The sequence below is a fragment of the Chiloscyllium plagiosum genome, unplaced genomic scaffold, assembly GCF_037043375.1.
Source record: "Chiloscyllium plagiosum isolate Xiang-an unplaced genomic scaffold, Cpla_swu_hap1 HiC_scaffold_17, whole genome shotgun sequence".
NCBI classification, from domain to species: domain Eukaryota; kingdom Metazoa; phylum Chordata; class Chondrichthyes; order Orectolobiformes; family Hemiscylliidae; genus Chiloscyllium; species Chiloscyllium plagiosum.
In genome coordinates, this window is record NW_028270155.1 from 74,417,483 (window position 1) to 74,430,757 (window position 13,275).

The window sequence follows — 13,275 nt, forward strand, 5'->3', positions numbered from 1 at the left end:
CCCAAGAATCCTACCATTAGCCCAGTACTTTGATTCCGATTACTCCGTCCAAAGTGTATCACCTCACACTTGTCCACATTAAACTCCATTTGCCATCTCTCAGCCCAGCTCTGCATCCTATTTATGTCTCTCTGTAACCTACTACATCCTTTGTCACTATCCACAACTCCACCAACCTTAGTGTCGTCTGCAAATTTACTAACCCACCCTTCTAAGCCCTCATCCAGGTCATTTATAAAAATGACGAACAGCAGTGGACCCAACACCGACCCTTGCGGTACACCGCTAGTAACTGGACGTCAAGATGAACATGTTCCATCAACTACAACCCTCTTTTCTTTCAGCAAGCCAATTACTGATCCAAACTACTATGTCTCCCACAATCCCATTCCTCCGCATTTTGTATAATAGCCTACTGTGGGGAACCTTATCGAACGCCTTGCTGAAATCCATATACACCACATCAACCGGTTTACTCTCATCTACCTGTTTGGTCACTTTGTCAAAAAAGTCAATAAGATTCGTTAGGCACGACCTACCCTTCACAAAACCGTGCTGACTGTCCCGGATCAGATTATTCTTTTCTCGATGGTTATAAATCCTACACTTTAACAACAAAAAAGTATCTGGAAGGGTAAGTGAAGAGGAAGTGCTGAGAGGGATGTGGGTCAAAAGCTGGCAAAAGGGACTAGATTCATCTGGGATATCTGCTGTACTATGACCCTACACAGTTACATACTTACATTGCCCAAGGGTTAATCCCGTAATTGTTCAGAGCTGTACAGCAGATCCTTACCTGGGCTAAATGGATGTCATACTGCTGCATGTTGACCAGATGGTGCCGAATAAGCAATTCCACAGCATCCACATTGTATTTGTATTCGTCACGACACTCAATCAGGCACCTACATGAACAAACAGACAACACTTACAAGCTGGCAAGCTCACTAAATCTGAACTATTATGTAAATTTACTAACTTGTATCATACACAGAAATGCAATGACGTGGGTAATTAAGAATTTCTCTCTATTACTTGTCACCTCCTCCAGCCCATCAAGGGCTACGTCACCTCCAGTCTGGCATCTTGTGCATCATCCATCTCTGATGACGATGTCTTCAGCAGTTTCGGTCCTGAAGCTCTTCAATGCCTTCACTAAACCTCCCTGTTCCATAAAGATGCTCCTTAAAACCGACCTATTGACCAAGCTTTTGCTGACTTGCTTTAATGTCGGTGTGTACCATTTGATTCAAACTTCATTTCAAATAAACCTTACATGGAATATCTTGGGGGCTTTTATTTACTACTGAGGTGTTCAAACTGCTTGCTAATTTAGTCACCCCTAGAATGATCAAAGCTATCTGGACTTTACAGGAAACAGCAAAGAGTGTGTGGTACAAGTCCCTCCCCTTTTTATCTTGAATTAGTTGCTGATTTTAAGTTAGTTTTAAAGTAAAACCATCAGGTATCTCCCAGTAGACCACAGCTTGTGATTAAACAGAGTCATTCAGGAGGATTTTTTTAAAGCTCAAAAAAAAGTAAACTTTTTGAATGCAGCACCTTAGTTCATTTTGTGCAAGTATTGCATGTCACTGTGTTCAATACTATGTTTACTGTTAAGTGACACCTATAGGTCAGACTCCAGCTTCAGAAGAGGGCAAGTACACAACCCCTGATTATCCAGAAGGAGGCAGTGTGTACCCCAAACACAACTTCATTCTTTGTGTGAATAGGATGCTTTTAGGTGATTTACTTCAGTCTGTAGCAATAGCATTCGTGTTTGACGATGCAGCGTTGTATTTGTTCCTTGGCATGCAAAGTGAAAATTTCACACTGCCTTCTTTTACACACCTGGTGATTTTATTATTACACCACTGTGATCCATAAGCACGACCGTCCTGCAGGGCTTTCAAAACCAACAAATGGCATTCACGATAACGAAGCAGGAGGTCTGGGTCTGCACCACTTGTGGCATCTAGCAGTCCCTCTACAGCCTTCAAATTAAAGCAGAATTTGACTTTAGCTTATAAATTATCTGAACTTTAATAATAATGTAGTAAGTTATGAATATTGTAGTTTTAATTTCCGAACAAACATGGAACAAAAACTTGAAAAATTCAAAGTAGTAAAGAAAAGTATATTTGAAAACACAATAGTTTCTTAAATAATCACTTAAGCAATGCAAACTATCAGAGGAACAGGAATTAGAGAATTCAGTAAGTGAAGAAAGCAGCATTTGGACAGACTGAACTCACCTTCTGCAAGAGGCCTAGAGCAGCAATAGCGTCACGGGAGTTCCTGGCCATTACCACAGCCTCCAGTAAGTTACGAAGTGCCTGAGTCTGAGGGTTCATGGCCAGAGTTGGTGGAATTGCATGTAGGTGCTGCTCCAGTTCAGTGATGCACTTGTCATAAATCTGTGCGATATCGTCAGTTGCCCAAGCTTGCTATGAGAAACAAGGCAAGATCCAGTGTGAAAATTATTGCACTTCTTGCAAATGTATACATTAAAGAACTATCGGCGTAAACACAATTCTGGAATAACCAAACATAATACCATAAAATGTAGGAGCTGACGTAAGCCATTCAGCCCACCGAGTCTGCTCTGCCATTCAATGAAATGTAATAGGTTAGTATCCACAATTTAAACTTAAGTTACATTCTGTTAGGATCCCAGCTGAAATTATTGCTGAACAAGTCAAATCCCTGAAACCTGCCTTGATAGATCATATTTTGTTTTGGTTTTTAACAAGGTGGTCTCTCACCAAGACATACACAGGGTAGGTTGAACATTCTGTTTAAGCGATAAAACAGAACTTCAATAATCAAAAGAAATAACAACAGAATAAAATAAATTCACTTGTAACACAAATTCAAAAGATCTTAATTCTGTTTAAAATAAAATCCTATTAATCCTAAAACGTATGTGCAAAAATAATCCCTTGTACAGTACCCAAAAGCATTCCTTTTAAAGGATTCACACCAGAGAAGGAATAAAAATTCCTAAGACCTCAGACTAAGACTTCCTAACGTAAGTGACTAACTCCAATACTGGAAATGAGGATTGCTCCAAGCAGCAGCTATCATTCACCCGAGCTGAAACATACTCTGTTTCAAGAAATCTCTTCAGGGCTTTATTCTAACGCTTCTGAGTGGGATTATCACGACGTTCTTACTCCCAGGTAATCTAGTTTCTCAGAGAACACACCTCTACCTGAAAAATTTAGATCTACTGAAAACAACTCCAAAGATGTATAGCTCTTTCAGAGAAGAAATTTCTCATCTCAATCCTGATTAGATGCCTCTACCAGAAGCACTTCTTAGCACTTAGCCTGCCAAGCCCATTTAGAATCTTGTACATTTCAATAAAATTCTCTCATTTTAAATTCCAGAGAATACAGACACAATTTGCTTAGCCTCTCATCATTGGAGGATACCTCAACCCAGGGACTAGTTTCGTGAACTTTCACTATATCAGCACCAACGCAGGTACTACTTTTCTTAAATGTGGCGACTAAAACTATACTCAACATGTGGTCTCACCAAAATCTTGTGCATCTGTAAAAAGACTTTTTTTTCCTATACTTCAATCCCCTTGCAGTAAATGCCTATAATGTCATTTGCTTTCCTCATTGCTTGCTGTACCTGCATGCTGTGTACCTTGCACGATCACATCTCAGTCTCTGTGAACATCAACAGTTAAAATCCATATCTTTTAAGAAAAGTTCTGCATCCTCTCAGGGTTCTTCCCACGGCTTACATTTTCACCTACCTTAAGGTCAGCAGGAAAACCTAAGATGTATTACTCTGCCTGTTCATTTAAGTTATTAACGTAGTGTGTAAATAGTTGAGGTTCCAGCACTGAGATGAAACATTCCAATATTAACTTCAAAATATTCTATTTTCGGCTTTGTGTCTGTTAAATAATCTCGATCATGGTGTTGTCTCCACCGCTATGATCCTTACTGCGCCCATTTACCTTTTGCGTAGCATATCTGTGAAACATACTTAGGCTTTGACAGGAGTAATTGGGAATTACTAGATCAGAAAGTAGGAGCCTCACCTGGCACTACATTCCAAAACTACATAAAAGGCTCATTGCTTAGTCACCACAGCTCACCAACAACTTCTAGGGATGGATAATAAAAATGCTGTCCCAGCTAGATGCCAAATCCCACGAATTAAAATAAAAAGGACAGAAAACCATTATGTATTGCAACACACAAGATCAGTGAACTGAAATTCAAGAGAATGAACTTTGGATCTTCCTGTACCATGTACATTCATCATTTTTGCCCCCTACCATGTATGGATACGCCATCTAAAATTCAACGCTATTCAAAACCAAAGGCCCTACAACCCATCCTCCGAAATGAAATTTGCTGCTTACTACTTAGCTACAACTGATATCAATACAGTACCTTTAATCTAATGAAATGCACCAAAAGCACTTCATAAGAACATTTAAGACCAAGTATGATGACCAAGGCCAAATAAGCAGACATTAAGTTAATGACCAGAAGCTTGGACAGAAATGTTTGTTTTTTTACCATCTTGAAAAGGAGGAAAGGCAGTCAGGGAAGTGAAGGGAGGGCATCCTAGAAATGGAATTGAAGGCACTTTGACAATGGTTGATGGACATGGGCACAAATGTTTGAGGAGCGCGCTATTTTGGTCGGTAGTGTGGTTGGAGATTACAGGGACAGGGCAAAGCCATATTTGAAAATGAGAATTTTGAAAGTTAAGGCATTGGCTTCTGATCAAACAATGTAGGTCAGCAGGCATAGAGATACTACACAATCTCCCAAGTTTATCTTAACTCGATGTACAAACTTTGGAGATAGTAAGGACTATAGATGCTGGAAGTCAGAGTCAATAAAATGTGGAGCTGGAAATGCACAGATCAGACTGATGATGGGTCCCAACCGGAAATGTCAACCTTCCTGCTCCCCGATGCTGTCTGACCTGCCGTGCTTTTCCAGCTCTACATTTTATTGACTCTGATGTGCAACCTTCATTCACGTTAACTATCCTGACTCCAAATCATTATAAATTCCTCAATTATTTTATAAGTTTCATTCCACTTTCAGCTCTTTCCTGATCAATTGCCAGGATGACTTTTAATTTGTACTTAAAAAAAAAAAAACCCTGCACACTCATCAATTGTATAAAATGGTAAATTTCAGATGGGAATTTCAGGAACAAATAGTAACCAAGGAATTTTCACAAATGACAGAATAAAAGTTATGTTCATTCTCTACATTACCTGCATGGGCTTGGCCAAGAAACCAGTTGGCTGTGAAATGTCATTACTGGGAAGAAAGCCTGGGATATTGCGTGCAAATTCTTCATACACAGCTAGTTGCTTGGGATCTACACCTCCCACCTAAAGAATACAAAACAATTAACAGCCAATGGAAAACATCCCACTTGAACATCCTCGGCACCGAGCAGTCACCATTTTAACTTGCAAACAATTTCTCAAAGCACTCGACAATGTGTAGGGCCATATCGTGGCAATGAGCAGATGGCAACATAAAATACTGTAAGCTAACAATTCATATAGTACACAACATTATAAACTAGACATTGCAGTAAGTAGGCAGGGGATGTTTAAATTGCATTGGGATCAGGGCCAAGATCTCATCGTGGTGGACCTTCAGGGTCAATCTGCAGTGCAACACTCAAGGAGGAAAATAACTTCTGCAGAGCTTTCCTTAATCGAGATTCCACGTGCAACTGTGCTCCTGCATGGATACATGAGTGTGATGTGACAGTTCTCCTAGGGCACAGTTGACACATACGGTTGGGCAGTATTTTGACCCATGCTAGGGTTGGGTGACGTAGAAGTAAGGCATGCATTGAGATCCACAATTTAGTGCAGCTTAGTTACATGCTGACAGCAAATCTATCCACCCAGGCTTCCTGCAGAGATAATCCCCACAACGCCTCCAGGATGTCACTTGGGGTTGCTGGGTTGCAACTCAGGTATAGCAAAACAGTTTCATTTGGTTCTTGGGGTCAGAAATTTTGGGGCTTAATCCTCAAGCTTGTCTGGGATTAATTCATCAATAATTTACTTTTAAGTAAAGGAGTCAGCAACAAGAATTTTAACTCATTGCATTCGCAATTTTCATCAATGTGCAGAGACACAAAATTTTACAAACTAAGACTTCCCACCTTCAATCTGATTTGTTCAGGCATGCGCTCAGCCTGGTAAGTGAGCACCACAGGATCACAGTAACGACGACCCTCCTGCCTAGCATGCTTCCGAAGTTCAAACTCCTACAAACACAAAAAATTATTAACTGGATGCAGTGATGACAAAACCAGGGCAGGAACAGATGAAGGATCAGAAACTTACTGTGGCAAGGCGTTTGTCCATTTCAGGACCCGCTTTTTCAACAGCTGTTTTCTGAATAAAGCAACAGGCCAGCTCGCAGTTGTCTTGTGCTATCTGTGCTGCTGCTTGCTCCATCATTTCCCTTTGTTGTGGAGAAGCAGTCTAAGGGATCAAATTAATAACAAATTTTAGGGCTCAGCAACTGACAGCAACACTAGAGAAGTTAATATGCATATATGAGCTGCCAAAGCAAGTGGTGGAGGCTGGTACAATTGAAACATTTAAAAAGCATTTGGGTATATGAATAGGAAGGGTTTGGAGAGATATGGGCTGGGTGCTGGAAAGGGGGATTAGATTGGGTTGGGATATCTGGTCTGCATGGACGGGTTGGACCAAAAGGTCTGTTTCCGTGCTGTGCATCTCTATGCCTATTTAATAACAAATAACTCATTTGCAATGACCATACATGTATACACCCTGACAAAGTATCTGCATAAAGACCCTTCTTGGGGAAAAAAAAAGACGAAAGGGAACTGCTTCTGGACTCAGTGATTCGTTCTTTCCACTATCACCTTAACCTATTGTCCACAGGCTAGACTGTGGGAGCTCCATTAGTCAATTCCACATATTTGGTCGAAATACTGAAATTCCAAAGTCTGCTAACTTGTATAGGATAACATTCTTGAGCTGTACTCTTGGGATCAATTCTTAATGGGTTACTATGACAGTGTTTTGTCTAATTTGCTTAGTCGACACAAGCTCAGGTCGAATCAGTGGATGGAATATCACATTTGAAATCTTTCTTGTGAAGAAAATTTCATACCTAACATGTTCTGTTCCTCAGATCAAGATGATTCTATGACCAAGAATTTTGTCTGTGCCTGGAAAACAACTTGTTAGTTGTGTGTAAACCATACTTCTTTTAAAACAAAAATTGTTTCATGAGATGAGTGTGTTGCTGCCAAGGTCAGCATTTGATGCCCATCCTTAACTGCCCTCAAGTGGTCAATCGCCTCCTTTGCCTGCTGCAGCCTAACTGGTGGTGGTATACTCAAGGAAGGAATTCACAAAACCTTTACCCAGCAGCAGTGAAGGAACAGTGTCTGCAAGTTCCCCTCATGAGCCTGCTGCCCATGTCCTTCTAGGTGGAAGGCATCAAGTAGCACATCTTGTTAATGGTTAACACTGCTGTCATGCTCAACTGGTGGTGAAAGTTGGTGATGGGGTGCCATTCGTAGCCAATCGTGTGGGAATTCTGGAATGAGCATAAAGCACATGTACCCGGGCAAGTGAAGCTTATTCTATCCCTGACATATCTTATAAATAATGGACAGGCCTAAGGGACCTGACCTGTTCTTGCAGTCACAACATTTACATGACTGGTCCAATTCAATTTTCAGTCGGAGATAAGTCCATCAGTATGTTTTTTTTCTCGTGTGGGTGGAGAGAGGGGGAGAAGAAATTCAACAATGATCATGCCACTGCGTGCCAAGGAAAAATGGCTGGATGCTCTTATTGGTGATCGATATTGCCTGGCACATGTACAGCATGAACATTACCTGCTGCTTGTCATGAGTTTGAATGCTGTTCAGGTCTTGCTACATGTGGACAAGGACCAGCTCAGTATCCAAGGGGGTGATGCTGAACATTCTGCAGTCATCAGCAAACATCCCCACTTCTGACCACATGAAAAAGTTGAAGATGGTAACGCAACCTAGAATGGGGACTGAGATGATTGACCTACAACAACCACAAGCATCTTCCTTTGTGCTAGGTATGGCCCAAACCAGCAGAAAGCTCTCATATTCCCATCGATCCCCACTATGCTAGGTCTCCTGGATGCCTAACTTCATTAAACAGTGTGTTAATATCAAGGGAAGTCAACCTCATCATTCAGATCAATTGTCAGTGTTTGGACCAAAACTGTAATGGTATCAAGTCCCAACCGGCTCAGACAGAACACAAACTGAGCATCTATGTGATTATTGCTGTTAAGTGCCACTTGATAGCAGTGGTGATGCCATTTTCCATCACCTGCTGACGTTTAAGAACAGATAGATGGAAAAATAACTGGCTTTTTGGCATTGGCATAGTCCTGTGTAACAGTTCATAAAATGGACATCTAATTTTTACATATGCTGAATGTTACTGACATGCCATCCTGTACGCTCCTTGAATTAGGGTTGACTCTTTGGCTTGATGGTAATTATCGAGTTGATGATACTCTGGACTATTAAAGGAAGACACAGCTATTGTCTGAAGTTAGCTGTCCCAATCTTTATTGCAGACTGAATTTTCACTGGAGGTGGAAATTTAGTGGAAAGCCACGTCTGCTAGATATGACTAGATAGAAATAGCAGGCTGATTCATTCCCAATGGACACCAACCAGAAAGCACTCCAGACAATTTCTCCTACATTTTGACCTTAAGCCTCCAATCTCCCTGCTCAATTTACTACCATGGTCAATATTTCGTTCTTCGCTCCTTAAATTCCAAATACAAGCCTGCACAACGTACCCCAAACTCCAACCACTCCCAAACACCTTTAGTGTTGAAATAACTCTTGCGCTCACCCCAACTTATTTTTTATTCAAAACCAACCCCAACCTTGGCTTTTACTTTTCACTTCAGTTTTGAGAAAGTTGTTTTAACAGCAATTACTGCTTCAGAGAGAGAGACCCCACCCTAGACAGCGTTTGAAAACCAGGAACAAAAAAATATGAATATGGTTTTACAAAGGCTTCTGAGCTGTTGCACTTAATTAGAGTTTCATAAGCAATCATGCAAATATACATATATAAATTAGGAGCATGGGTAGACCATTCAGTTCCACAAACATGTTTTGCCATTTGACAAGATCATAGTTGATCTTAAATTGCCGTCAAACTCAATTTCCATCTAGACTCCCATACCCTTTGACTCCCTTGTCAATCAACAATCTAACTTACTCAGCTATAATATATTGAATGACTCAGCTTCCACTAAGGAAGAGGGGAAAAGAATTGTGCAGTAATGACTGTGCGAGGAAGACCCCAGCTAATTCATCATTAACTGCCCTGAAAGTGTCAGTGGTGCTTCATGTAACTTGGTTGAAACTTTATTGCTGGAACAGCACAGCAGGTCAGGCAGCATCCAGGGAACAGGAGATTCGACGTTTCGGACACAGGCCCTTCTTCAGGAATCCGGAAGAAGGGCCTGTGCCCGAAACGTCGAATCTCCTGTTCCCTGGATGCTGCCTGACCTGCTGTGCTGTTCCAGCAATAAAGTTTCAACTTTGATCTCCAGCATCTGCAGACCTCACTTTCTCCTGCTTCATGTAACTCACAAATGAATCTAAAAAGTAACCAAAATCTCACATATAATTGGACAAACCATACTGCTTGAACTATCTTGCTTCCTTGCTCAAGCTCTGGAGACCAATGACAAGTTTGCTGTATTTGCACTGGATAGGACACGGCACTTTAACCCAATTGCGGAAACTGCCTTGTGACTTAGTTGAAGATACCGCTACAAAAACTAAGTTAAAAATCACACACCAATTTATAGTAGTGAGTGTGTGGTGCTGGAAGAGCACAGCAGGTCAGGCAGCATTCAAGGAGCAGAAGAATCGATGTTTCAGGTATAAACCCTTCATCAGGATGAAGGGCTTATGCCCGAAACGTCGATTCTCCTGTTCCTCAGATGCTGCCTGATCTGCTGTGCTTTTCCTGCATCACTCTCGACTCTGATCTCCAGTCCTCAATAATATCAGGTTATAGTCCGACAGGTTTGTTTGGAAGCACCAGCTTTCGAAGTGTCGCTCCTTCACCAGGTAATGCACAACGACCTGAAGGAGCAGCCCTCCAAAAGCTACTGGTTCCAAATTAACGTGTTGAACTATAAACTGGCATTGAGAGATTTCTTTTAGCTTTGTCTACTCCAGTCCAACACCAGCTTCTTCACATCATGTCTCCAAAATTAGTACTAGCCAACAACAGTGAGAGCTTTTAAATCTGGTTCATAGGTTGGGCACTCCTCAAACCTCCAATACAAATAATTGATAAAGAAGCATGACACTCCCTGTAACACATTATTTAGCCAATTTTTAAAATGCTAAAGGGTATGTCACGTGTACCTAAAATAATCTGGAAATTACTCAAGTACTGATTAAAAAGAGAACACACTACAACAGACTTCAATGGCATAAAAGATATGAATACATGGGTTGCATATGTAAAAGAATAGATCTAACACAAACTGTCCCTTGGCTTGAACTCGAGCATTAATTTGTATTAGCAATGCTCATTGTAAATTCCAAGGACATCCTTTAGCACCATAGCGTAACCTATGTTGGTTGGATGACCCAGACACAGGTTTAAAACTAGTGCAGAAAGACTAAAAATGAACGTTTAAAAATCATTAAAACTGTAGAATGCAGAAGTGCAGCAAAGTCCTACACGGAGGAACAAACAGGTATAAATGTCAATACACTAATTTAACCACCAAATCACACTGCTACCTCAAAGTTGACTTATTAAAATAGTAATTTCTTTATAAACAATATCCAGCTTGGTTTCACATTTAATGTGCAACTATTTCCCTTTTCTACCTTCCTAAAAAGCTAAGTTTTATTTACAACCCACTACCTGTTCTGAAAATAGGCATCATCTGCCATTACTGAGGCTTTATATTTGAATGTTCCTAACTTAGAATTGTATTACGCTTCGTTTTATAGCACTAACTAGGGTTTTCATTCAGTGGCCACACATCCACCTTGACAGCTCAATTACATTTAAGCATGCTACAAGTGATATCACAACCACCTCACGTTAGTATCTGAAGTGGATATAATGCATACATAATGTGCAATATATGTACCAGTATTGCACTGCCTTTTCTAGAGATTGCAAACAAAAACCTTTAGCTTCAGATCAGGACTCCAATTTCGTTATCAAAATTCTAAATATGTCAGTAATGTAGATCCAAAATTTTGAAGACGACTTTATTTCCATGATGGTGCAGGATGAGACCCTCCTCCAAGTTTAAGCTGCTCTCTATATCCTGGGCACTACAAAAAAGGATACGCTATAACTAACAAGAGATTTTTCTTCGAAAAGTGCATAATATTTTCGCCATTCAAGAGCACAGTTAAGACAGGATGTTGTGAAACTTGAAAGGATTCAGAAAAGATTTACAAGGATGTTGCCAGAGTTGGAGGGTTTGAGCTACAGGGAGAGGCTGAACAGGTTGGGGCTGTTTTCTCTGGAACGTCAGAGGCTGAGGTTTATAAAATCCTGAGGGGCATGAATAGGGTAAATAGACAAGGTCTTTTACCTGGGGTGGGGAGACCAGAATTAGAGGGCATAGGTTTAGGTAAGGGGGTAAAATTTAAAAGGGACCTAAGGAGCAACATTTTCACGTGGATGGTAATACATGTATGGAATGATCTGCTAGAGGAAGTGGTGGATGCTGGTACAATTACAACCTTTAAGAGACATCTAGTTGGGTATATGAATAGGAAGAGTTTAGACAGATTTGGGTAAAGTGCTGGCAAATGGACTAGATTAGGTTGGGACATCTGGTCAGCATGTACGAGTTGGACCAAAGAGATGTACAGCATGGAAACAGTCCCTATGACTATAACTCTACTGAGTAACTGCAAGTTCAGCATAGACAGAAATGCATGCCATTTGAAAGTGAGTCTTACTAACCCGTAATGCAGTGGCAAAATTATTCTTTAGGTTTGTAGCTATGCTCATTAATAATGGCTCCCTGCATGTAATCATAGCCATTCCTGCGGTGAGGTTACGCATCATGTGATGGGCTGCAACTCGCATCCGTGACTCCTCAGAATCCAGAGCAAAATCTTTCCTGACTATCTGTTCACATGTGGTCATGGCAATCTTGATGGAACGGTCAACAACAGGATGAACAAGCTCCTGCACAGCACGCTCTATTGCCTGCCGGACGTACGACTTCAGCTGAGGGTGGGCTTGGAATAATGGAATCTGTAAAGGAAGAAAGTGAATGCATTAAACAGAGCCATTAATTGGTATTTACACAAATAATTTAAGGTATTTATGCATTTATAATAAGTTAATAAAATATTCTTTAAATCCAATTACATCTTGGATTAATACAGGGTGCATCTGTAAAACTTGTGTTGTAGCCGCGTTAGCCCACACAGAGGTCAGTGCATTAGTGTAACCACTATGTGACAAGTGTTTAACAAACTAATCTATAATACATCCATCCTTCAAATTGAAGAGTCAAACAGTTGTGCAGCGTGATCGGAAATGGGACTTGAGCCCACCACCCTTTCAGTTAGAGGTAAGTGTGCTATCAACATTACAACTGACAATAAAGATCAGGAAATAACATTGCTTTTTAAACAGCTGGATATCAGGATGACCATGTATTCATCCTATATTTTGTAATATAGGATTCACTCTGAAAACATGCAAAGGTGAAATGAGGAATTAAAGAATAAGTGTAAAAGCAGGGAGTGGGAGCTTAAAACTACATTCACAGAATGAGAAAATAACATCGGCTTTTTTTTTTAATCTCCAAGACTGGCTAACTAATAAACAACAGTTGCGATAAGGGAGCATTTTTAGGTTAACAAACTGTATCTAGTGGTGTGCCACAAGGATCAGTGCTGGGGTCCCAGTTGGTTACAACACATATTCATGACGTAGATGAGGAAGGTGAATGTACCAAGTCTGCAAATTACACAAAAATAGGTAGTCAGGATGATAAGGTCTGCACAGGATTATAGACAGATTAAGTGACTGGACAAAGAAGTTGGCAGATGGATGATAATATGGGAAACTGTGAAGTTATGTAATTTGCCAAGAAGAATATAGATAAATACTACTTAGAACATAGAATACTGGGAAGAAGTTGAAAAATAATTGTGACTCTTCAACAGACAACCATTCCAATAGTTTCCC

The 13,275-nt window shown here is 40.5% G+C and overlaps 1 protein-coding gene across 9 annotated transcripts in view; it reads right to left on the reverse strand.

The window, feature by feature from the left end:
- The window catches only part of cnot1 (CCR4-NOT transcription complex, subunit 1), a 159,070-nt gene that overhangs the window by 23,554 nt on the left and 122,241 nt on the right, over positions 1-13,275 (reverse strand). For all 9 annotated transcript variants that reach the window (XM_087996089.1, XM_087996088.1, XM_087996096.1 and 6 more), the window contains 7 exons: positions 12,034-12,330; positions 6,365-6,505; positions 6,181-6,285; positions 5,267-5,386; positions 2,256-2,447; positions 1,852-1,994; positions 797-905 (listed from right to left, as the gene is read on the reverse strand). In XM_087996089.1, coding sequence (XP_087852215.1) covers positions 797-905; positions 1,852-1,994; positions 2,256-2,447; positions 5,267-5,386; positions 6,181-6,285; positions 6,365-6,505; positions 12,034-12,330 — 1,107 coding nt within the window. The remainder of the gene's footprint in view (positions 1-796; positions 906-1,851; positions 1,995-2,255; positions 2,448-5,266; positions 5,387-6,180; positions 6,286-6,364; positions 6,506-12,033; positions 12,331-13,275) is intronic.